The sequence below is a fragment of the Orcinus orca genome, chromosome X (genome assembly GCF_937001465.1).
Source record: "Orcinus orca chromosome X, mOrcOrc1.1, whole genome shotgun sequence".
In the NCBI taxonomy this organism is placed as follows: Eukaryota; Metazoa; Chordata; class Mammalia; order Artiodactyla; family Delphinidae; genus Orcinus; species Orcinus orca.
This window is the reverse complement of record NC_064580.1, coordinates 94,602,057-94,628,235: the sequence shown is the minus strand read 5'-3', so window position 1 is coordinate 94,628,235 and position 26,179 is coordinate 94,602,057. Positions and strand designations below refer to the sequence as shown.

At 42.3% G+C, this 26,179-nt stretch overlaps 1 protein-coding gene across 1 annotated transcript; it reads right to left on the bottom strand.

Moving 5' to 3' along the window:
• Nucleotides 1-2,172: 2,172 nt before the first annotated feature.
• VSIG1 (V-set and immunoglobulin domain containing 1) lies at nucleotides 2,173-26,105 on the bottom strand. Its single transcript, XM_033408850.1, has 7 exons — nucleotides 26,088-26,105; nucleotides 24,843-25,046; nucleotides 14,513-14,711; nucleotides 8,603-8,758; nucleotides 8,091-8,210; nucleotides 4,414-4,561; nucleotides 2,173-3,651 (listed from the first exon to the last, which is right to left on the bottom strand). Exons 1-7 carry the CDS (start codon nucleotides 26,103-26,105, stop codon nucleotides 3,348-3,350), a joined length of 1,149 nt encoding a protein of 382 aa, XP_033264741.1. The 3' UTR covers nucleotides 2,173-3,347.
• Nucleotides 26,106-26,179: the final 74 nt, after the last annotated feature.

Here is a 26,179-nt window from a genome sequence, read left to right as displayed (position 1 = left end):
GCCGATGCAGGGCACACGGGTTCGATCCCTGGTCCGGGAAGATCCCACATGCCGTGGAGCAACTAAGCATGTGCACCACAACTACTGAGCCTGCACTCTAGAGCCCGCGAGCCACAACTACTGAGCCCACATGCCACAACTGCTGAAGCCCATGTGCCTAGAGCCCGTGCTCTGCAACAAGAGAAGCCACTGCTGTGAGAAGCCCGCACACCATAACGAAGAGTAGCCCCTGCACACTGCAACTTAGAGAAAGCCCGCGCACAGCAACGAAGACCCAATGCAGCCAAAAATTAAAAAAAAATTTTTTAAAGAGTCCCCTCTTAAAAGATAAATTTTCCTAAGAGAGCTAGTTTATTATCAACCTGAATGACATCACCGGATGATGAAAGATCATGTTCACTGGACAAGAACAGGTCACAGAACAGCTACCTTTTGAAAGGGTGGCAAGGGTAAAGATAGGTTGAGCAATGAATCCTGCCTGAGGGACTCAGATCCAAATGGGTCACTGAGCCAGTAGGTGCATGACAACCCTGGGTGTCTGGAAAATAATGCCAGAAGGCCAAGAAGGGAACTGAAAGGAGAGACCCAAAGATACCACTTCAGATTAACCTCACCTACTTCCCAACCTTGCCCAGCTAGGGTTTCTGCATTGGCAACATGTACTCTATATCCTTAAATCTGGACCATACCCTCCATTCCTGGCAAATTCATTATGTTGATTTCAACTCACCTTCCAGACTATCAAGATCATTTTGAGTATCCACGCACCCCAGGATGCATGATTTATTAAGTGTGCCTTCTGTGTTTTTATCTAATTCACTAGTTCTTATTCTTGGATTCAGGGAGTCTGTAATTTATCTAAAACTGTACTTGACATTTTGTGTGTATAAGCATTTTTCTAAGGAGAGGGGTCCAGAGTTTTCAGTGTATTCTCAAAGTGATCCATGGCCTCAAAAAAGGTTAAAAACCACTAATCCAACTATTTATCGGCATTTTGATCAGAACAGTGCTAATAAGAGCAGAGCTCTATAAGACCACCAAGAGTGCCTGCCTTCCTATTCAGCACCAATTCAGCAGAAATTTGGGGGCGGTGTTGACTATTATATATTTTTAGTCTCTTGCGATTTACCTCTGTCATAAGAGTAGAAGGGAAGGTGAATTCCAGCTACTTTGGCATTCTGGTAATTGAAATTTTTAAGCTGTAAATGTTAGATCATTCTTAAGACCTTCATCATTTTGCTTCCTGAACCCATCAGATACCGTATGTCATAATATTGTATTTGGTCTGAATGGAATTACAGATGCTTCAAAAATCCCTGCGATTGGCTGAAAATTAACACATCAAGGAAAATGCATAAGTAAAAACTTGCTATCTCTTCTCTCCATGACTCTGGACAAGCGTAATATTAATTTTAATTTCAATCTACCCTAAAACCTTCTAAGACTCTACCTCAATTAGTGTATAGGTATGATCTATATACAAATGGTTTCACAGTTTCCTCTACATGAAAATCTGAATGTGATAAGTTAGAGATTCATTATTTTAAAAGACTTCACTTAGGGGCTTCCCTGGTGGCACAGTGGTTAAGAATCCGCCTGCCAATGCAAGGGACACGGGTTCGAGCCCTGGCCTGGGAAGGTCTCACATGCCGCGGAGCAACTAAGCCCATGCGCCACAACTACTGAGCCTGAGCTCTAGAGCCCGCAAGCCACAACTACTGAGCCCACGTGCCACAACTGCTGAAACCTGTGCGCCTAGAGCCCGTGCTCCACAACAAGAGAAGCCACAACAATGAGAAGCCCGCACACCGCAACGAAGAGTAGCCCCGGCTCACCGCAACTAGAGAAAGCCCGCGCACAGCAAGAGACCCAACACAGCCAAAAATAAAATATAAAATAAAATAAATAAAATTTTTTTTAAAAAAAGACTTCACTTAGAAGGAAGTCAGACACAATAAAGTGCATACTGTATGGTCCTATTTATATGAAGGTCAAGAAAAGGCAAAGCTAATCTCTAAGGATGGAAAACAAATCAGTGGTTGCCTGGGTCCAGGGTGATGGTGGGATTGCACAAAGGGACACAGGAAACACTTTGGGATGATGGAAATGCTCCATGTAGATTACCACGGTGGTTTCATGGGTGTATACATCTGTCAAAACTCATCAAATTTTACACTTGAAATAGGTGCAGTTTATTGTACATAATGTATATATCAATAAAATTATTTATAAAAGATTTACCTTAGGATCATTAAAATAAGATTTTTATTGAGTATTACTTATTGAACCTTAAAATAAGATTTAAAATCTGATTGATTACACAGATGAAAAAGTCTACCGGTAAATTTCTTCAAAGTCAGATGTGGGTAAAAAATGATCAATAGAAAAGCTTTTTAACAGGTGAAGAGGTGATGTCAATGCATTTTAGTTAATATTAAGCATGTATACAAGATTGATATCTCTTTATTAATGTGAAATATCCCAACAGTAAAATAGATTAATTAGTTCCGATTATCCAAAATAGATCTTAAGTGTTCATTTAGAACAGTTTCCTACTCTGGCCCTTCCAAAGTAGATAGCATCAGACAGTGTGACAACATAATAGCTCATGCAAAGCTAAATTGTACATCACCTGTAGTATCAATATTTTGTATTCATTGAAGGAAAAGTGTATTTGGAATTGTTTGCCTGTACGTTATTTTGCATTTAAAAATTGGGTTATTTTAAAATTTTGCTGTGCTCAGATATTGGATAGCTGGTGGTTCTTTGGGAAATCTAATATGATAAATGAAGCATTAATTTTAAGACCTAGTGTTAAATGCTATGTACCAATTAATATGTACCCTTTATTTCCCTCTGGAATTTTAAGGAATTTTTTTCCAATCTATGAGATAATGCTGGTGAATTCTTTTCTTAGTGGTCAATGTGAAAATGAATAGGGAAGCTCTGTCAACAACAAATCCTAGAAATAATATTGAATCCAGTTAATGCCACCTTGTCATGTGTGCATGTGGAATCTCAAAGAGTAGCTAAAAATAGAGAAGTAAGATTGTCTGAAATAAGACACACATGTTGTAAAACACCTTCAACTGAGTTCAAAATCATTTGTCATTTAATTAGTTGCGTTTACATGTTAGTCAAATTGTAAGTACTCTATACTGGTAATGCAGGAACCCTTGCATTTATTTAGTAGTTATCTTGACCTGTCTGCTTTGGATTGATGGTAGGAGCACCTTGTTAGAAGAGAGTTGGTCAGAATGGAGGGAGGTTGTGGGTTAGTTAGGTCAACTGAATTCGAAACGCCAGTAATGGGTTCCTTAGTGATGAACACTACTCAGGCCACGGGCCTATGTCTTAATCACCCCCTCTCCCTTATCACAGAAGGGCTCAACTACAATCGAGGGCTCCGGTTCCTGCTGTGGCTCCAGCTTGATCTCAAGCTCAGGCGCTGGGGCAAGCTCAGGCCCTGAGACCAGCTCCAGGGCAGGCTGCAAGGCAGGCTCAGGCTTGGGGAGAGGCTTGTCATCTGGCCCCAGGGTGGTATTAGGCTCAGCCTCATGGATGGAAGATGGCAGAGTTGCTTCTATTTGGATGATATCTTCATCTGGTATTGTCTCACACTCTGCACTTTGGTTTACATTTGTCATTGGTCTGCAGGAAGAAGGCCCAGGGAAGAACAAGTTAGGGTTTGACATCTCACATGGAGCCATAGGCTCTGTAGCCTCCGTGACCATAGGTCCCAATCTGTTCAGGACCTCTGTGATTTCTGATAGTCTGACTCACTGTCAGACCACGGGTCTCCATTTGGAGTGCAGAAAGGTTAGGTCTCAACAATATAATGAGAGTTCAAGAAAGACAAACCAGTGTTTAAGAGGTGAGAAAACTTATGAGGTTGAAAGGGTCTAAAGTTCTAATAAGGTCTTTGGCCAAATTCATGGCTCTGGTGCATATCTAGCACCCACTCCATCTAGCGCAATGCTTGGCACTTGGTTGTGGAAGCACAGAAATGGATAAGAAATAACATTTGATAAGAAATAACAAAGTGGTCAAGAGCCTGGGCCCTCAGCACTTTTGCTTCCATGGGCCCCTTGTTCCATAAAATAAACATTAAAAGTTACATTTTATCACTCTTGGTAGAAGGACAAGTATATTAATATATTAAAACATTTTCTTAACCCTAAAAGGATTGTCGTGGCAGTTAAATGAGTTGATACACATAAAATGCTTAGCACAGAGTCTGGTACACAGCGCTCAGTACATGATAGCCATCACCATTCTTTTATAAAAGCAGTGAGGGTGAGCAGAAAGATGCCTCTATATCTTATGCTAAAAGGAGTGCTTAGGAAGAGCTGACTGAAAGAGATAGGCCTGAGAAATGTCTATTCAAGTAAAGGCAACAAAGTAAGGTCTTACTGGAGTTCTGTGGTGGGTTTAGAATTTCTCTTCCTTTTCTTCCCCTTCTCTTTTGCCTTGTTCCTCGCGAAGCACACCACAGAGAAGATAATGGCAGCACCTATTAGGGTACCCACCACGGCCCCGACAATGATTCCAACTTCTGGATCTGGAGGACACAAGCAGCTGGTTAGTAAAGTGGAGCATAGTGTCTGCCTCATCCACGTGCATTCGTGACCAGTGGGGAATATCCAGGGCATTCATATAGTGGGAAGGTGCCTTGTATAGGCTGAGAGCATGGAAACCCTTAGAACTCTTTCAGCTGGACTCATAGTGGGAGAAGAAAGGTGACTGGCTTGACTATGTAGCCTTCCCATTCACATTTACACACATAAAGAGAAAAGAATATGCCAACTTGGGGGAGGTGGGGTCGCTTTAGAAATGCGGTTTCAGACTTCCCTGGCGGTCCAGTGGTTAGGACTCTGCGCTTCCACCGCCGGGGGTGTGGGTTCGATCCCTGGTCGGGGAACTAAGATCCTGTGGCACGGCCCCCCCGAACTAAAAAATGCGGTTTGGAGAAGTAAGTCTTCACCGTGCATTTGCTTGGGCAGTGAGAGAGACACGATGGAGCTGCAATCCGGTCACCAGAGAAATGATGTCTGTTACAGGCAGGGACATTTCACCAGGCTTTCCCAAAGCATGCGTGAAGTAGTTCCCTAAAAACCTTCTCTTCCATAGATTCCATGCTCACCAAAGAGCCTCATGCATTCTGGCCACTGGGAAGGGATATGCCCATTTCCATAAACAAGCATCTGGTTTATTAGATCAGTCTATGGAAAAACTTAATGAGTGTGAAATGATCCAGCTGAGCGCCAGACCTTCAAGCACTGAGGTATTGTCCCCAAGAGACCATGTCTGGATTCCAGGTGGGCCCATCCCCATCGGCCTCCCTTCAAGCAAGGATGAATATCTTATACTCTGAGATGAAAGGCTAGTTGAGTTGCCTGATCATTCTTTTAACTTTCTATGATTAAAGGAATACATGTGCATCATTTAGAAAGTCAAACAGTTCTACTAGGCTTCTAACAACAACAACAAAAAATCAGCAGTTCCTTTCTCCACTCCTTCCCATCTCTAAGTCCCATTCACAAGAGGAATTTGCCCCCATGTTTCTATTACACTTGTTCTAATATGTTCTGCCTTTTCCAAATTTTGTCATTTTCTATTGGCTTCCTACTCTGGAGGTTGAAGATTTAACTCTTACACCACTCCCCTCACATCCCGCCATATTCTCCTAATATAACATAAGGTATCGTTAAATCAATGTTTGCAGTATTATGACCATGTAAATATTGTTCACAGCTGCAGAACATAGTATGACTCTTTCTTGTACAACATTTTAAAAATTTCCCCAAGGTTAATAATTGCCTCATTTGGGGATTTATGGGTTTTTTAATGTATTATTACTAATCCCCAAAATTTCTAGCAAAAGTCTTTTCGGTAGTTCAAACACATCAGCTAATCTATCAGTTTCTTATGTTGCTGTTGTTTCCTCCCTTGGAGACATCCCTTCTGGAGTCCTCCACCTTCCTCCCTGAGCGTCGACTGGTTGCCCTCCTAAGCCTGCTGCTCTGCTGTCATCCTTCAACCTCCTTTTACCCTCATCCTAATTTTAAAGAAACAGGCTTTGCAAGCTCCATCTCAAATAGCACTTCATTGGTAAAGCTGGCCCTGGTTCTATAATCATAATTAGTTGTTTCTTCTTTGGCATCCTATAGACCCTGTGCAGACCTCTGTTATAACATTTAACAAATTTTAGTGTTTGTGCCTCTAGCTAATCTGTGAGCTCCTTGAGTGTAAGACATATATCTTATTAATGTCTGAATCTCCATCGCCTAGGACATTCCCTGACATACAGTAGATAGTCAATGAAGGTTTGAGGAAGGGAGGGATGGAGGGAAGGAGGGAGGCAGGAAGTCAAGAAGGCAGGAAGGCAGGAAGGAAGCCAAATGCTAGACATCATTGAAAAGAGGATTCAAAAGGAAGCAAGGCTCAAGTACAAATCTGAGGAGTCTCTATATCTGCAATATGACTGTACCTCTAGAAAGGCAAAAAGAGATTGGGGAAGATATGGAGAAAAACAGCAGAAATGATCAAGGGAGCAGGGACAGAATGGGACCACAAAAAAGGACACACAAAAAGATGACGTTTCCAGCCATAAAAAGAAACGAAATTGAATCATTTGTAGTGAGGTGGATGGACCTAGAGTCTGTCATACAGAGTGAAGTAAGTCAGAAAGAGAACAACAAATACCGTATGCTAACACATATATATGGAATCTAAAAAAAAAAAAAAAAACAGGTTCTGAAGAACCTAGGGGCAGGACAGGAATAAAGACGCAGACGTAGAGAATGGACCTGAGGATATGGGGAGGGGGAAGGGTAAGCTGGGACAAACTGAGAGAGTGGCATGGACATATATACACTACCAAACGTAAAATAGATAGCTAGTGGGAAGCAGCCGCATAGCACAGGGAGATCAGCTCGGTGCTTTGTGACCACCTAGAGGGGTGGGATAGGGAGGGTGGGATAGGGAGGGTGGGAGGGAGGGAGACGCAAGAGATATGGGGGCATATGTATATGTATAGCTGATTCACTTTGTTATACAGCAGAAACTAACACAACATTGTAAAGCAGTTATACTCCAATAAAGATGTTTAAAAAATGGCTGAAAGTGATACGAAAATGAAGGAGCAAACTGGAGTTGGAAAATGTCTGATTCCGGACAAATAAAAGGAAGAAAGCCCAGCTTCATAGGAGAATAATAATCCAATGGAACTGGGCCTCCTGGATATGATATATATTAAAATCAGAGATTCAAAGGAAGTTTGAAAAAATGAATAAATGACAGGATCTGAAATGTAATGAAGTGATCCTTGAGAGGTGTAGCAAGATATCCCTTGTGAGAACTTGCCCCCTAACTGGCCCAATTTGACAATCTCAGACCCTCAAGTCTATGCTTAGTAACTAGGCACGTTGGAACTGGAAGGTTGAGGTTTAGAGGCATTGTGACTCTGCCAGTTACAAACTGAATGACCCTGAGCAAGTCACTTACCTCCCTGAGCTTTAGTTTCCTTTTCAGTAAAGTGAAGCTTAACAGTATATTATGCCTCCTAGACGGAGTGATTGTAGGACTGAGTGGGATAACGCTCACAGCACGCGGCCAAGCGTCCGGCACATAGTTTGTGCTCCGCAATATTAGCTGCTCTGAATGTAGGTGCAAGTGTCGTTATTACTATTATTATTAGAGGCAGATTTCAGCAAATTAGTTAATAACTGGAAAGTTTGTGAGCTCCATGTTTGACGCAGATTGCTGTAGCTTCACCTGGATCTACCAACAGCATCACAAAGAAAATTCAGCCTCGTACTATGAATGAGGCTGTTGTTTTACTTTCTGGAGATTTTGTGAGGGTTAAGCAAATTAATTTTTGTAAACAATTTGAAGCAGCATGTGGCATATATTAAGTATTATGTAAGCATTAGATATTAGGATGGTCATCCACCATGTCAACCTATAAATAAAGCACCAAAGTCTCCAGTCAGGAAGGACTAACCAGGGATTCTAATTAATTTACTTGATTGGCAGGCCCAGCATACTTGACTTAAGGAGAAACTGTTAAAGTTATATGATCAACTCACGTGAAGAAGTTAGGTCAATTTCACAGGAACTATTGCCAAGGTTGTTGATAGCGGTGCACTGGTAATAACCTTGTACAAAATTGGTCAGATTTCCAATAAACAAAATCCCGGTGGCTGGGTCTGTCAAAACCAGGAAATAGCATTTTGAAATCTCTTATGTGGGTAGAGATCATGTGAATGTAGCAGATAATTCAATGCCCACCCACTTCCTCACATTGGCCTCTCTTTCTTGAGATGTCCAGGGTCCAACTAGACCCCTGGAGACTCCCATCTGGGACGATGCCTATTTTCTCCATACCCACCACCTGCGAGCCAAAAATGGTCTTGGTTTCTAGAAGTTGGGGAGAAGACCAGAGGACAGCCATCTTGATGAGAGATTGACATTCTTTGTACATTCTCCTCCCAGAAAACTCAAAGATTGTGCTCTAAGGACAACATCCAGTCACACACACATGCTGTCGACCAAGCCCACACACCAGGCCTTGCCAGGGGCAGCAGAGGGCTATACTCACTGAAGGTTTCTTTCACTGGGACGATGTCCCTTCCTTCAAGTTTATACCAGTAGTACACCGGGGAAGGTGTTCCAAGCACAGAGAGGCAAGTAAGAGATACAGGATGGCCAGTTTCTGGTATTCCTTGGATGCTGCAAAAGGGCTTAGAAGGTTTGACTGTAAGGCAATGACAAAGAGTAAAAAATCCTGCATGACGAATGGCAGTCTGTACCAATTTTAGTCACTTCCTCACTTTCCTTTTGTAGAATATGTATACTTATTTGTTTTTAATCTTTAAAAACTTATTTTGACAGTTTTCTAGCTGTACCACCAGGTGGGAGTAGAGCACTTCAGGTACAAAGACCTTCTGTCACTGGGCCATTAATATTCTAATAGCATCCATTCTATCTGCCTGCTCCCCAGATTCATAACCATGAATTTCTGCATTGTGCCTTAAAATATGCCTTTATTACAAAACAACTAGGAACATAGTTTATACTTTGGAAGCACAGTCTTAAAGGAAAACAGAACCCTTAAATACTTTGAGATAACTGGTTACTTATTCTTTTTAAAACATTGTTTTATTAATGCCATATTTTTCCTTTGTGAGTCATTTTTTGGCATTTATTCTTCTGGGGGTGACACAAAATAGAGGGTTTGAATTTGCCCGTGTCCCTCATCGGGAGGGGAAACCCGTTGCGGGGGAGAGGTGTGCTACAGGGCACTGAAATCTTGATTCATCCTTCATGCCACAAGCACTTACTTGAGTGCCATCTGTGTGCCCAGCACTGGACTAGGCACCAGAAATTCAAAAGTGACTCTTGACACAGTTCTGAAGTAGGGTGGGGGAGTGGTAAGAGATTAGGCTAGAGAGCAGTGAGGCCATAGATTAGGGGGCTTCGTGTTTCATGTATTTTATACCGAGAGCAGCAGGACCACAGAAGGAATTTAAGCAGGGGAGGGATGATGATCATTTTAACGTTTTAGATGAATTGCTCTGACTCCAGGGCTTCCTGAGCCAAGGGACAGGAGGAGACAGATTCAAGCCGTATTAAGAAGTCGAGAGGGCTTGAGGACCAGCTGGATCTGTGGCATGAGGAAGAGGGTGGGCTCAGTGATTAATCCCAGGTTCCTGATTTGACAGCTGGGTACATGATCTTGCCATCCCCTGAGATAAATACAGGGTGAGGGTTAGGGTGAGTAGCAGGTTTTCGGGGAAGTAGTGAGGAGGAGGAAGGGGCGATGATGAGGTCAGTTTGGGATATACTGAGTTTCATCTGCGTATGGGGAACTCCTGTGGGAAGCTGAGAATCTGATTCTCCTCACTTATCTTACTGCTCACAGCTTATTCTATCCTCAGTCTGACTTATAGACAAGGATCTGAATCGATACTTTCCAATTCACCTTCCTTAATTTGGATATAAAACACTCCAAAGGCATAGATTCTCTGCCTTCGGCTAGTTAGACCCTAAATGCTCCAGGATGCCCAGCTCTCTGGCTCTTACTTGGGAGGCAGCAGTTAAGAGCACAGCTCTGGATCCACACCGAACACTGCTCCACAACTTTACCCTAGATGTATTTAGGCAAGTAACCTAACATAGCCAAACCTCAGTTGATTCATCTGTAAAATGTGAACAAGAGATTACCTGGCCTCCAGCTAATCCAAATATATTGTATTTATATAAATAAAATAATGTATATAGTATCATACACGTGGAATTGCTGTTGGCCACAGGCAGGAATGAACTCCTGCTGCCACATTTCCGACCTTGCCACTGATAATCTTCCAATCTCAGACTCTAACCCACTGTACATGTGAGCAGGAAAACAGATGGATATAGCTATAGTTCTTTGAAAATTTCACAATCCCTTCTTGTCTTTTAACAGAAGTGTACTGATTTGTGATATTCTGTTATAGTTTCAGATGTACAGCATAGCAATTCAGTATTTTTGCAGATTATGCTCCATTATAGGTTATGATAATGGGTATAATTCCCTGTGCTATACAGTATGTCCTTGTTGCTTATCTATTATATATATAATAGTTTGTATCTGTTAATCCCACACCCCTAATCTGTCCCTCCCCCTTCCCTCTTCCCTCTGATAGCCACTAGTTTGTTTTCTATGTCTGTGAGTCTGTTCTGCATATACATTCATTTGTATTATTTTTTAGATTCCACGTATAAATGATATCCAGTATTTGTCTTTCTCTGTTGGACTTATTTCACTAAGCATAATATTCTCTAGGTCTTTCCATTCTGCTGCAACCAGCAGTATTCCATTCTTTTTTATGGCTTAGTAATATTCCATTGTGTATATGTACCATACCTTCTTAAGCCAATTGTCTGTTGTGCCATCCCTTCTTTTAAACAGGTGTCTTTTAATTAAAAGAAGTATTTTTCTGTTTAGCTCTTTATTCTTTCTTTTTTTAAATAAATTTATTTATTTATTTTTGGCTGCATGGGGTTTTCATTGCTGCGCGCAGGCTTTCTCTAGTTGCAGCAAGCAGGGGCTACTCTGCATCGCGATGCATGGGCTTTTCACTGTGGTGGCTTCTCTTGTTGCGGAGCACGGGCTCTAGGCACATGGGCTTCAGTAGTTGTGGCTCACGGGCTCTAGAGCGCAGGCCCAGTAGTTGTGGCACATGGGCTTAGTTGCTCCGCAGCATGTGGGATCTTCCTGGACCAGGGATCGAACCCATGTCCCCTGCATTGGCAGGCAAATTCTTAACCACTGTGCCACCAGGGAAGTCCCTCTTTATTCTTTCTTACTGTTGATTTCCTCAGATGGAGATAACTCCTTGGATTTGCCTACCCTAAATAAACTAGGCTATTTAACCAGAAATCCAGTGCACCTATCACTAGATTTAGATATTGCCTTTTTTAAAAACATGGTGATTTTATTCCACTATAAGTGGAATAGAATAATCTGAATCGAAAATTAAATGGGGGTGCTTCATCACGAAGCCAGACCCCAGGACTTGAACTAATTATGGACAAAACCCTGGAATTACTTGCATTCATTTCTTGAGCCCAGAATCAAACCCAGATAGGCATTTTTTTATTTTGCTGAACACATTTTTCTTTATTTTTTATTAACCAAACACTTAGTAAATCACTCTGAACCACATCCCAAATCCATATATTTTCTAAGACTACTGATTCAGTATTGAATTGACATTTCATCCAGTTAAAGTCCCCGACAGAACTTGGATGTTTTACTGGCAAAGCCACTGATCTACCATTTAGCTTTATTGCTTTCTACAGAATTGGGATGGGAAGAAGAGGCTCACCTCAGAAAATTAATGAAAATGCTTCACTGTGTTCTCAAACCTTCTCTAAATTCATCATTTTCTTTTTATGTGCCAAATTGCAGAAGGAAGATGATGCTCCTTCCAAGTGCATACAAAATAATTATTCAAACTTCTGCTGGGTATTTTTCAGAGATTCATTTTCTAAAGCTATCATACCTAATGGAAGTCTCTCAATTGAATGTTCGTCCAAACCACCTGGGCCTTTGTGCATTGCTGTTTCCTTCACCTAAATCGTGCCCTGCCACCTCAGCCCCTCTTCTGCCTGACACGCTCTTGCATATCCTTCAACATTCAATGCAGAAGTCACTTTCTCCAGGAAGCCTTCTCCAGTTCCCCCTGCACGGCTTTATGCCCTTTCCCCTGTGATCTCCCAGCTCTCCTCTCCTCCCTCCACTGTAAGCTTATGTTATATATCTGCCTCCCCCACTAGACTTTGAAGTTTAGGAGGGCTGGGAGCTGAACTTTGACATCTTTCCATCTCCATTGCCTACCATGGTAACTGAACATGTGTTCAGGGTTTGCCGAATGAATTTATGCATAAATGAGTGAATGCATGGGATCTATGTCTACCACTGGGTTATGAAAAGTCTCCGAAAGATGCATTGCTAGGAAGAGCAATATTTAAGGAAATATCAATACCTTTCTCCTCAGTTGGTCTCCCTTACACACTTGCCGCTACCATGCCCCACCCCTCAGTCAGGGCAAGCAGAACAGGCACTCATGTGCAATAGAATTTGAGAACTGCAAGCAGCCTCTGCAATTTTTAGAGGAAATATCAATCTCAAAATTTCCAGAAAGCATAAATTTGTGGAATGCCTTTGTTCTTAGCCTAATTAATAAAAATAGGATTTTGAGAGTTCCCAAACAAAGAAATCCACAGAGCCTTCTGTCTCTTATCTTGCCTGGATACTGGATGCTTAAGGAAAAGTCATGGCACAGTCATTGCAAGAACAACTGACCCAAAGACGCATGGGAAAAAACAACTTAGAGAGGAAATGACCCTCAACTTCTTATGGAAGTTGATTGGGGACTCTCTGAACTTTAAGAATATTAACCACCCTAACTTTACCTCAGGGCTATTTCCAAGTTCAGAGAAAAAGAGGCTTGGCTTCTTTAGGTTGTTTCTGGTCAGGACAACCCAGAGCCAGGGAGTAAGAGAAAAACATTAGAGGACTAATCCCTCAAATTCTATGAACACTGAATCTCCAGCATATCATTTGATTCTCATAACGATAATATGACAGGGCAGGAATTTCAACCCCATTTCAAAATGGCCAGAGAAAGGTGGACTGACTTGCCTGAGCCCACTGAGTAGCAGAGTAAGAGCTAGAACCTAGGTCTTCTGACTCCCAGCCTGATGTGCTAGCATCTATTCCACACTGGAACATCAACTCTCCCAGGAAAGGGCTTGTGTATACTTCTCTTGTCATCCCCTTTACCCCAAAGCCTAGCACAGGGTACAGCAAAATAAAAACATGATAGAGTCATCCCGTTCCTAGAAATCAGCTCTTGATTACCTTTTCTTCTTTTCCAGGTGGGTAGATGCAGTGGCAAACCTCACAGTAAATAGCTGGTTCTTTTTAGGCATCACCTGGGCAGCAAGCTCAGACAGTTCTGGGCAGTCCTCCTGGGGTGTGCACCTTGTTACCAATTGCGGCTTTTCAAAGCTACTCAATTATCAAGTCACTGGTTTGATCTAGTTCCTCCTTTCCCGCGATGGATATACACAGCTCAAGAGCAGCAACGGCTAGATAAGCTCCATTTGGGTTACTTAGAAGTGGGAGAGCCCTTAGCTCAACTGGTTAGTTGGCGAAGGTTGACAGCCCTTTCATCCCTCCCTTCAGTACATCTGAAGGCCTGCAGACAGGACCCGCTAGGCATACAGACAGGGGCAAAACTCCCATTGTCCTCTCAGACAGAGACTGGAAGGATCCCTAAGAATCACCAAAATTGTGAACTTCCCCAGGAGCAGAAACCACGCCTCCATCCTGGCTCCTGGCACAAAGCAGGCACTCAATAAATGCTGCATAAATGAACCACTCCAAATTCATTTAAGAGCAGATATGACTGGCCCCATGTCACATACTGAATATTTGTGTATAAATAAATTAATTCTCAACTCTTTCTTTTTTTCCAAATAGCATTAATATTTTAGAAAGGGATCCATCTGCCTTTATGCCACAGAATGATTTAATGGTGGGAATTGTGGCTGGCTTTGGAGAGGTAACAAATTGACAGTTGTTTCCCCCAGGTAGGACTGGCCCTAATTGGAGGTTCCCTCGGAAAGAGTTGCTAGTGATCATATAGTGGGACTGTGCATTTTCCCATCTGTTCTCATCGCATCCTTCAGAGATAGGGATCCAGGAAGTGGTCATCTATTGCTATCTGTCATGTTGGCAGCCCTTTTGGTTTGACAATTGTTTCAACATGTTTTATGAGTGATTTCTCAGTGTTACTCTGTGGGTTGGGTTTGTGGTGTGTCTTTATTTTCCCGATAATAAAAGGAACAGGGAGGATATTTACCCTGGGGCTTAATTGGTACCAATAACTCACTGCCCTAGCTCATTCAATTCCTAAGTTGCTGCAAGAAGAGAAAAAGCAGAAAAAATTGTCCATACCTAACACACTGACGTTGAGGGTGCCTTGATTTTTGCCGAAAAAGTCAGGGGGGTTGTTAACATCGCAGACGTAGATGCCACTATCTGCTGGTTGCATATGTGCAATAGTGATGGATGCGTTACCTGGAGCATTGGACCCTACAATGCGATCTTTAAATTGCCCGATGGCTGTAGCTTGTCCACCTTCAGAATAGTAAATCTAGGACAGAAAATGACAGAAATGAGAACTGGACAGTGTCCGGGGCTAGGGTAAGCTACGTGGAAGTTCCCCCTATCCAATGTTACCTACTTTGACATTGAATGAAAAAAGGAAGCAGTATCCCCCACCCCCCACCCCCGGTAAGGAACAGGTCCCTGTGGCAAAAGTTTCTCAGGTCAGTGGGACACTTTAGCTTTCTCACAGCATTGCACAGCCACGACCTCATTTGTGCTCAAAGCAGCTCTGTGATGTCATCAGGGCAGGGAGATATGCATATCTTATAGACAGTAGGCAGCTGGAGCTGACAGAATTCAACTCCTAAGCTTAGGCTAACAGATCAAGATGCTCACCTGATGAGTCTACTCATCAGGAAACTCATTATATAGGACACAAACATCTGATGGGAAAACCAAAAGCATCGTCTTTCCTACTTGATAAACATTTTTGATTTCGGTTTGCTTTACCCAGTGGGATTATCTAGAATATCTGATTTCCCTAAAAGAATATTCACGCTCCTTACATGCATATTCCTTTGGGTAAGCAAAACTGAGTTCATCCTGTTTGTTAGAAGAATAACATTTCAGAGCAGAGAGGCTCCTGAGAAACCATCTGGCCCCATCGCTTCATAGTGGTGGTGCGAGAATGAAGCAAAGTAACTTAGCCAAGGGCCTAGGAAGTGCTTGGTCAATGGTAGCTGCTACCTTTCTCCCCACATAGCAGGAGGCAGAACTGGAATTATTACTGCTTTTAGACAAATAAGGACACTCAAACACAGAGATTAAACGACTCACCCAAATCCATAAAGATTTATTTATTATTATTATAATTTACTAGATTTAAGAAAGATCTTGATTATAGTCCCATCTCTGTTAAAGAATATGGATATTCAGATCATAATGGCAACTGTGGAAGCAGTATGGTGTGATGGAAAGAGACCTGGTCTAGGAGTAAGAAAACCTGGGGTTTATTTATTTATTTATTTATTTTAAACATCTTTATTGGAGTATAATTGCTTTACAATGGTGTGTTAGTTTCTGCTTTATAACAAAGTGAATCAGCTATATGTATACATACATCCCCATATCTCCTCCCTCTTGCGTCTCCCTCCCACCCTCCCTATCCGACACCTCTAGGTGGACACAAAACACCAAGCTGATCTCCCTGTGCCATGCGGCTGCTTCCCACCAGCTATCTATTTTACATTTGGTAGTATATATAAGTCCATGCCACTCTCTCACTTCGTCCCAGCTTACCCTTCCCCCTCCCCGTGTCCTCAACTCCATTCTCTACATCTGCGTCTTTATGTCTTTACCCCTGTGCTGCCCCTAGGTCCTTTAGAATGATTTTTTCTTTTTTAGATTCCATATATATGTGTTAGCATACGGTATTTGTTTTCCTCTTTCTGACTTACTTCACTCTGTATGACAGACTCTAGGTCCATCCACCTCACTACAAATAACTCAATTTCGTTTCTTCTTATGGCTGAGTTACATTCCATTGTATATATGTGCCACATCTTCTTTATCCATTCTTCTGTTGATGGACACTTAGGTTGCTTCCATAAGACCTGGGTTTTAGCCATGCTGGACCTCTGACTGTGACATGGGGGCAGTAGCCTCTCCTCATGTCTACATGGCAACCTACTTTGCAATAAGAAACAAAGTTATTTAATCTCTCCAAACTTTAGTTTCCACATCTAAATGAGGAACCAGAGTAGTGTTCTCTAAAGTATGGTATGTACTCCCTAAGCGTAAGCTGACAAGTTGATTTTAGGTGGCAAGAAATTGAAAACTTTAAAAATGTAATGTGTATTAGAGACATAGCTATCACATCAGATCTGTGACTTCATGGATGTTATTGCTTACAGTGAAACTAAGGCGGACATTTTTAAGACTTTTAAAAACCAAGTCAGGGAGTGCCCTGGTGGTCCAGTGGTTAGGACTCAACACTTTCACTACCAGACCCGGGTTCAATCTCTGGTCAGGGAACTAAGACCCCACGAGCTGCGTGGTGCGGCCAAAAAAAACCAAAAACAAAACAACAACAAAAAAAACCAAGTCAATAGAGAAAACAGCATTAAATAATTACTAGTGTTGGTAATACACAAATATGACACAATCATGAAGATGAGACATGAATGACTAAACTTTGGTAATCACTGGACTAGGTGGTCCCTGAGGTCCCTTCATAATACACAAAGCCTATTTACACTCTTTGCTAGTTTCATATAAATGTGTATAATTCCAGTGATTGTTTTTTATTATTCAATAAACTGGGATTGCCTAGTCCAATGGCAATTAATATTGCATAAAATCTACTAGAAGAGACTTACGGTTCATTTAATTCACTCTCCTCACTTTACAGAAGAGACTGAAGCTCAAAGAGGTTAAAAAAAAGACACACAAAGTTAACAGTTGGGCCGGGTCAAGAACGTCGTTCTTCTAATTCCTTGTCCAGTGCTTTTTACATTAACAGGCTAACGAGAAGGAAGGCAATCAGTAAACCGAAAGATATTGTCTAGATAAATTCAAGTGTATTCTCCTTCAGGTAGAAAGCCAATATACTTTTAAACTAAAGCAGAAACGGAGACTCTGATGGAAAATTCAAAGAAAAGAGTATATTTAAGGAGAAAACAACTTGTCTCTCTCCTCCAGTTCTCTAACATCAACTAGCTTTCTTTTCTGCCCTAAATGAATCATTTATAATTCAATTCGTCCATTCACACCTACTGAAATCACAAACTTTTGCCCCAGAGGGGTCTTGTTTGACTTACAAACTGGAAAGCCAGTGTAACCTAAGGTATTCAGGTAGGCCAGGAGGAAGTTCAACTTGTCAAAGGTCTATTACCCTCATGTGAGTTGACGTCCAAGATATCCGGCTTTCCATTTCACTAGCCAGCGCTAGCCTTATTTACTTTCTAATTAACAATTTGCTGTCCTGTGGACTCTTACCTGGAACGCAGCCTGTGGTCTATCAAGGAAGCCCTTTACAACTTAGACATCTGGCCGCTTCCCCTGCTCCTAGGAGGACTGAGGGTAGGTCGGCCTGTTTTATGTTGAAGCCTGATGACATCACAGGGAGATACATCAGTCCTGCTTACGGCCCACAGTAAGTCCCAGAGGATCTAGTTGAAAGGACTTTATTACTGCAGAAAACGGGGCCAAGAGAATGTGTTTTAGGTCAGCACTAGGACATGAAAAGAAGCCACATTGTAAAAGTCTCACGGTTGGCCAGGAATCAATGAGCAAATAAGTCAGGAGGCCCTGGACTTGTAACTTCCCGACAAAAAGGACCTTCACCAGCCCTTCTATCCTTGCTCCTCGCACTGTAGCCTGATATATCCTGCCGTCGCACAAATAATACTGGAGGTGTCTGGGAGAGAAATGGAGGTAAGGAGGTGTAACATGGAGACCTAAAAGGGAAAGGCCTTGGCCTCAGGGTGCTGTGTGAGAAGGAAAGTCCCCAGGGCAGGTCAGCGGCCAGACACACAGATGGAGGGACTTTCTGTTAGGGGAAGTCCACACTGTCACACTGTCCTTGTAAAGAGAAACAAAATGAAACGCTTTCCTGAAACCACTTATCTAATCACACAGGAAGGACTGAAACTTGGTTCGATTTTCCACAAAAGAATAACCCTTTTAGAAATCAAAGCTGAACGATGGCCAAACCCCGGCCCACGATCCTGTGAGCCTTGTACACTTTTCAAAGAACGTATATTGTCAATTTAGAAATCAAAGCAATTGAGGTCCAGGAAAAGTCATGGTTGTTCAACAGGCCACATCCTTCGGGGGTGGTGATTTGGGGGCTGACAAGTCAGCTTTAAGAAAACCCATCCAAGTGTTCCCTTAAGTGGTGCTTGTTCATTCTTTTGCCCACTTGCCCTTTGTGGCTGTGTTCATGACAGACTGCCCCACTTTCCCCCCAAGGTCCTCTCTGCCTGCCCCTTGGTGATATTAGAGGCTGACATGTGGAGACATAATAGCACATTAGTTATAAGAGCCCCTTAGAGATAACTTAGCTCATGGTTGCTAAGGTTGAAGAGCCTTCAGGAACCAGCTGGATATTGGACATATGGGAAATGGCTGGGAGGGGCTGGTGGATAGTGGTAAGATCATGGAGGATAGTGGGAACTGTGGTGAACTGGAGAGCCAAGACAAACAAGGCTTTCAAACTGTGGAAATGAACAAAATACTGGGCTGGCCAACCAACATGCATCCACTGGCCAAATCAGGCCCAGAGGCTGCCAGTTTGTAACCTCTGATTCATCCTCTTCTATTACAGAAAAGGACACTGAGGCCCCAGTAGAGGAAGTGATCTTCCCAAGGTCACACAATTTGTAGTCAGACCTAGAATCCAGACCTCCCAATTCCCGCTGAATACCTTAACACGGCACTCATAGCCCTGCCTTAGACGAGGAAGATGATTCCCAGGCAACCTTCCCCTCTTGGGGCCATCCCATCCGCTACTCCAACCCAACCCTTCTCCTGCCAGTTGCTGCTATTCATTGGCATGATGCTTCCCATGCCGAGTAGGTTCACCACATGAGGCCTTCGACGGCTGCCAGCTGCAATGACAGCCTTTCTCTCCCTACTGTGCCAAGTTCCTATTCACAGGAGGCCATGCAGCTGGGAGCCAGATTTGTCCAAAAAGATTTCTTTCCCCTCAGCTTTGTGACACTGCTCTCTAACTAGAAGCTGGAGTATAAACAAGAAGGGTTGAAAGAATTCAGTCTGCTTTCTGTTTGAGTCTGAGTTGGAGTTAATAAATGCCTTTAGCCTCCAGAGCTGCTTTGTGGGTACATTTTGGAAATGAGGAGGGCATGGAAGTCCACAGCAAACCACCCATTCTTTCCCTTCCAGCTTCTTGCTTTCCTGCACTGTTCATAAAGGCGCTAGCCATGGGAGGTGAGGAGTATAGAGTGGCAATGGTCTCAAGCCCAGAATTTTCTCTAGACTGCATAAGGGGGCTGGGATTGCACGTGGAAGGAATATAACACCAAAAGGAAGGCTTCCCTGCCTCCAAACCACTCCCTTCCCAGCCTGCCATTTGCCTGAGACACCCACCAACCGAACTGCTTCTTTGAAGCATGGAGGGTTTCGGCTTAAATTATTTTCTTCGGGAGACAACAAAGTGAACGATCACCAGTCCTTAACACCTTAGCATTACACTAATTTATCAGATTTAACAAGGATAGACACCTGAGGGAATGGGACACAGAATAGATACACTTTGATGGGAAGGGGTGGTGGGAAGAGAAGAACCTGGAGTGTTTCTCGGTGGGAGCCACACTGGCATTTGGGGCAGACAATTCTTTCCTGTGTGGGTCTCTCCTACATATTGCAAGACAATAAGCCTCTCTGGCCACCACCCACTAAATGCTGGTAGTGACTCCCATTTATAACACTTAAACCAATATTCCTCTCATTTTCAAATGCCCCTGAGGAGATGAAGCACCCGCACTCCACCAACATCTGAAAAGCATTTGATAGAATGCTATCTGCAGAGGCCAAGTTGGAAGAATCTGAGCGGCCATGGAATATAAAGATACTAGGTTCTAGAAAGAGGTTGTCCACATTATATGTGTGTTAGAAAGGTGAAGATGGCACAGGGTTTCTTCCACTGTGGCTATTCTGGAAGAGTAAGTGTTGTTTGAGAGACTCATGCTAAGTAGGGTCAATGCCTGTTCTGTTCATGGGCAGGTGAAGTCTCTGTACTTTTACCAGTGACTAGCTGGGTGGTAGAGGAGGCCATTCATGTGATCAGAGGGGAACCAAAACTTCTATGCTAGCCTGCCTGTTCTGGGGCCTAGAGGCTTCAGCTGTGACTCCCTGCTGAGGGACTGACTATCTGAATCTGTCCATGTCTTCTGAGAGGAGGGCTTCTCTAAGAGAAATACCATGCTAATGAATACCCTGGCTCCTGGTCAGAAGACTTATGGAATACTTCAATAGCCCCCATTCACAAAGGAACCCCATGGGGGGGATAGTCAGTAAGAGATGATATTCTCTCCTGGGTACTGAGAAATACTAGGTCTTGGAATCAACTGCTCCTTTAACACAATGATCTTGGGGGAGGAAAAGAAGACGAACTTATGACAAGAGTTGACCACTGCCCTGCTCAAGGCAGCCACAGGTCCCAAAGCCTTTTGGAGGAAGCTGAAAGGAATTCCAGACATGGGCATGAGAAGGCAAACTCAAGACTGTCCCAGCTTTGCCAGGGGCTTGTGCTGATCTGAATTGTTACCAAACTCAGACCCTCCCATCCTACTCCTAAAAGCTGGTGCCATTGTCCTAGAGACCCCAAACAATGAAGGGGTCCAGTACAGGTGTTCTTGCCTGACAGGTCCAACTACATCTTTCCCAAGCTTCTCTTGCATACACCATTTTTAGACACTGACTGACTGCCTTTTCCTTCATACCCTCACTATCGAGGCATGGGCTGTGCTGTGTTTGATCAGAAGTGGGTGAAAACTTTCGACAAAATTCAACACCCATTCATGATAAAAACCCTGCAGAAAGTAGGCATAGAGGGAACTTTCCTCAACATAATAAAGGCCACATATGACAAACCCAAAGCCAACATCGTCCTCAATGGTGAAAAACTGAAAGCATTTCCACTAAGATCAGGAACAAGACAAGGTTGCCCACTCTCACCACTCTTATTCAACATAGTTTTGGAAGTTTTAGCCACAGCAATCAGAGAAGAAAAGGAAATAAAAGGAATCCAAATCGGAAAAGAAGAAGTAAAGCTGTCACTGTTTGCAGATGAAATGATACTATACATAGAGAATCCTAAAGATGCTAGCAGAAAACTACTAGAGCTAATCAATGAATTTGGTAAAGTTCAGGATACAAAATTAATGCACAGAAATCTCTGGCATTCCTATACACTAATGATGAAAAATCTGAAAGTGAAATCAAGAAAACACTCCATTTACCACTGCAACAAAAAGAATAAAATATCTAGGGATAAACCTACCTAAGGAGACAAAAGACCTGTATGCAGAAAATTATAAGACACTGATGAAAGAAATTAAAGATGATACAAATAGATGGAGAGATATACCATGTTCTTGGATTGGAAGAATCAACATTGTGAAAATGACTCTACTACCCAAAGCAATCTACAGATTCAATGCAATCCTTATCAAACTGCCACTGGCATTTTTCACAGAACTAGAACAAAAAATTTCACAATTTGTATGGAAACACAAAAGACCCAGAATAGCCAAAGCAATCTTGAGAACGAAAAACGGAGCTGGAGGAATCAGGCTCCCTGACTTTGGATTATACTACAAAGCTACAGTAATCAAGACAGTATGGTACTGGCACAAAAACAGAAATATAGATCAACGGAACAGGATAGAAAGCCCAGAGATAAACCCATGCACATATGGTCACCTTATCTTTGATAAAGGAGGCAGAAATGTACAGTGGAGAAAGGACAGCCTCTTCAATAAGTGGTGCTGGGAAAACTGGACAGGTACATGTAAAAGTATGAGATTAGATCACTCCCTAACACCATACACAAAAATAAACTCAAAATGGATTAAAGACCTAAATGTAAGGCCAGAAACTATCAAACTCTTAGAGGAAAACATAGGCAGAACACTCTATGACATAAATCACAGCAAGATCCTTTTTGACCCACCTCCTAGAGAAATGGAAATAAAAACAAAAATAAACCAATGGGACCTAATGAAACTTCAAAGCTTTTGCACAGCAAAGGAAACCATAAACAAGACCAAAAGACAACCCTCAGAATGGGAGAAAATATTTGCAAATGAAGCAACTGACAAAGGATTAATCTGCAAAATTTATAAGCAGCTCATGCAGCTCAATAACAAAAAAACAAACAACCCAATCCAAAAATGGGCAGAAGACCTAAATAGACATTTCTCCAAAGAAGATATACAGACTGCCAACAAACACATGAAAGAATGCTCAACATCATTAATCATTAGAGAAATGCAAATCAAAACTACAATGAGATATCATCTCACACCAGTCAGAATGGCCATCATCAAAAAACCTAGAAACAATAAATGCTGGAGAGGGTGTGGAGAAAAGGGAACACTCTTGCACTACTGGTGGGAATGTGAATTGGTACAGCCACTATGGAGAACAGTATGGAGGTTCCTTAAAAAACTACAAATAGAACTACCATATAACCCAGCAATCCCACTACTGGGCATATACCCTGAGAAAACCATAATTCAAAAAGAGTCATGTACCAAAATGTTCATTGCAGCTCTATTTACGATAGCCCGGAGATGGAAACAACCTAAGTGTCCATCATTGGATGAATGGATAAAGAAGATGTGGCACATATATACAATGGAATATTACTCAGCCATAAAATGAAACGAAATTGAGCTATTTGTAATGAGGTGGATGGACCTAGAGTCTGTCATATAGAGTGAAGTAAGTCAGAAAGAGAAAGTCAAATACCGTATGCTAACACATATATATGGAATTTAAGAAAAAAAAAGTCATGAAGAACCTAGGGGTAAGACAGGAATAAAGACACAGACCTACTAGAGAATGGACTTGAGGACGTGGGGAGGGGGAAGGGTAAGCTGGGACAAAGTGAGAGAGTGGCATGGATATATATACACTACCAAATGTAAAATAGATAGCTAGTGGGAAGCAGCTGCATAGCACAGGGAGATCAGCTCGGTGCTTTGTGACTACCTAAAGGGGTGGGATAGGGAAGGTGGGAGGGAGGGAGACACAAGAGGGAAGAAATATGGGGACATATGTATGTGTATAACTGATTCACTTTGTTATAAAGCAGAAACTAACACACCATTGTAAAGCAATTATACTCCAATTAAGATGGAAAAAAAAAAAGTGGGTGGATCTGAGAACTGAATGCTACGTGGTGTACTGCCCATGTAGAAGAATATTACTATTCTACCATGTTTTGAAGAGAGGCACAGAGTGATTCAGATACTTGTCTAAGGTAACCAGTACTGAGCAAAATTGTTTAACTTTGATTAGAGGGTGGCATTGATAGTCTCCCCTTGAACGATGTTTCCTGCTAAACAAATGTTCAGGACCTTTGGTAAAGACAAAAGACCAAAAGACCAGTGATGGCTGAAGAGACACTGGCCCTCCTTCTTCTCCACGTCTGCCCTTGGGCCTCCTCTAGCCCGCTCAACTCGCCTCTCCCTCTGTCTTTCTATAATCAGAACCTTGCTTTCCTTTAAGGCCCAACTCCACTATATCCAAACCACACTGATTTGTCTCTTCTCTGAACTCCTTGTTTTGGATCATACATCCTTCTGAAAATCTGATGAAAGCTACAGACTTTTTCCCTCAAGGGATATGTGTTGGCATACATGCTTGCACACTCACATGCATGAGTGCATGCACATGCGTACATGTGCGTATACATGCACGCACACACACATACTTTTGAGTATACCATTTTAGTCCCTGGACTAATTTAAAGAAGGCATTACCCTTAGGGCCAGATGAAAAAAATCTGGGAATAGGCAGCTTGCAAGTAGAATCATCCTCCTCCTTTGACTTTCACCCACCCTCCTCCAGCAACCTCTTCCCCAGACCCTAGCCTCCCCTCCTGTCTCTTATCCTCTAGTCTCCAGATGCCTTTTATTTCCCAAGGTTCATTACTACTTTGCCCTTATCCACCCACCTGGAGAGTCTCATTCCATCAGGACTCAGTCTGTCACAATGAGCTAGCTCACTTGACAGGCAGAGCCCAGATATTAAGTTTGACAGAGATTTGCAGATCAACTAGGACATATATTTGAACTGGGGTTTTCTGGAAATAATAGGGAGAGATCTGGGGGATGGGAGAAGCCCTTTCAGAACTACTGCTCATTTCACCTGTGAGAAAGACCCTTCCTGTCTACTCTAGAATGCATGATATACTTGATGTTGACCTACACAGAATTGAGATAACAGGCTGTAACTGAATATGAGGAGAGGACAAAAGCCAAGTCACTTAGATGATGATCTTCCCTAAACAGCTATCTTCAAACACCTTGCATCTGAGGTTCTGCTCCTGTTGCCACTGGCTTACCATTCCTTCTTCTCACACTGACCCCAACAGTTTATGTCGGAACTACCAAAGGAGAGGAGTTTAGGGGGAAGAAGTCCTTACAGAAACTGGCTGTGACTCCTTATGGAAGAATGTCCACTGGATGGAAAGCTTGTCCAGTGAGGCCACAGTGGTGGTGTAGGTGCAGATGAGAGTGACATTAGATCCAACAGTCACATTCACAAAATCGTCTGGGATGGTCACTTGCACTCCACGAACTGGACCTGAAAAGATAATCATCAAAAAACGATGGTACACACTCACATTCTGATGACATTTTTTTCATTACAAAGCACTTTCAGTGACATCTTATTTGGGGAATCCAAGGTAAGGAGAATGTAGAATGAACCATATAGGAAAGTCGAGCAAGTAACTGGCATGGGGTAGGGGAGTTTCTAACAAATTACAATGTGAAGATGTTCAACTCCTACGTGATGGTGAGGTAATAACACTGAACTGGAAATTTCTTCTGTGTAAGGATGGGCTGACAAAGAGGTTCTTAAAGCGTTGTCCAAGGACCCAAAAAGTCCATGAGTATGGAGAACAACCAGTTCAGTTTGCCCAGGGCTGATGAGGTTCTGTAGATATGGCAGTTTCAGTTTTAAAACCAGGTGAGTCTCAGGCAAGCTATACTGGTTTTGCCAGGACTTTCACTGCTTAAACCAGGAAAGTCCCAGTAAAACTAGATGAGTTGGTCATCCTAGCCCTGAGACCATTTTGGGGAGGCTACAAGATCAAAATGATGTTCATAATAATACTAAGTTGTTATTTTTTTCACTCTCATCTTCTCATGAGTGTACAACGGAGTGTTCCAGCAGTTACATGACAAGTAATGATATTCCTCTAGTGGCTAATGGAATGCATGTTTGTGTATTTTTGTGTTTAAATTTCTTTTAGTTTTACTTTCTAATACAATAAATATAGATAGAAATAACCTACATACCAAAAAGTCTTTTGGGCCCTCAACAATATTTAATTGAAAATTTTATTGGGATAATAGTAGATTCACACGCAATTCTAAGAAATAAGATGGAGATCCCATGTACACTTTACTCAGCACCCCCATGGTAACTTATTTTGTAAAACTACTGTATAATATCACAACCAGGACACTGACATTGATACAGTCCCCTGATTTTATTCATTTCAGGTTTCTCCAGTTTTACTTGTACTCCTGTGTGTGTATGCATTTAATTCTACACAATTTTATCACATGTGTAGGTTTGTGTATCCACAACCACAGTCAAGATACTGAACAGTCCACCACCACAAAGATCCCTCATATTTCCCTTCCATAATCGCACTCACCTCCCTCCTGTACCCCATCCCTGATCCTAAGCATTGGCAACCACTAATCTGTCTTCCATTTCTAAAATTTTGTCATTTCATAAATGTTACAT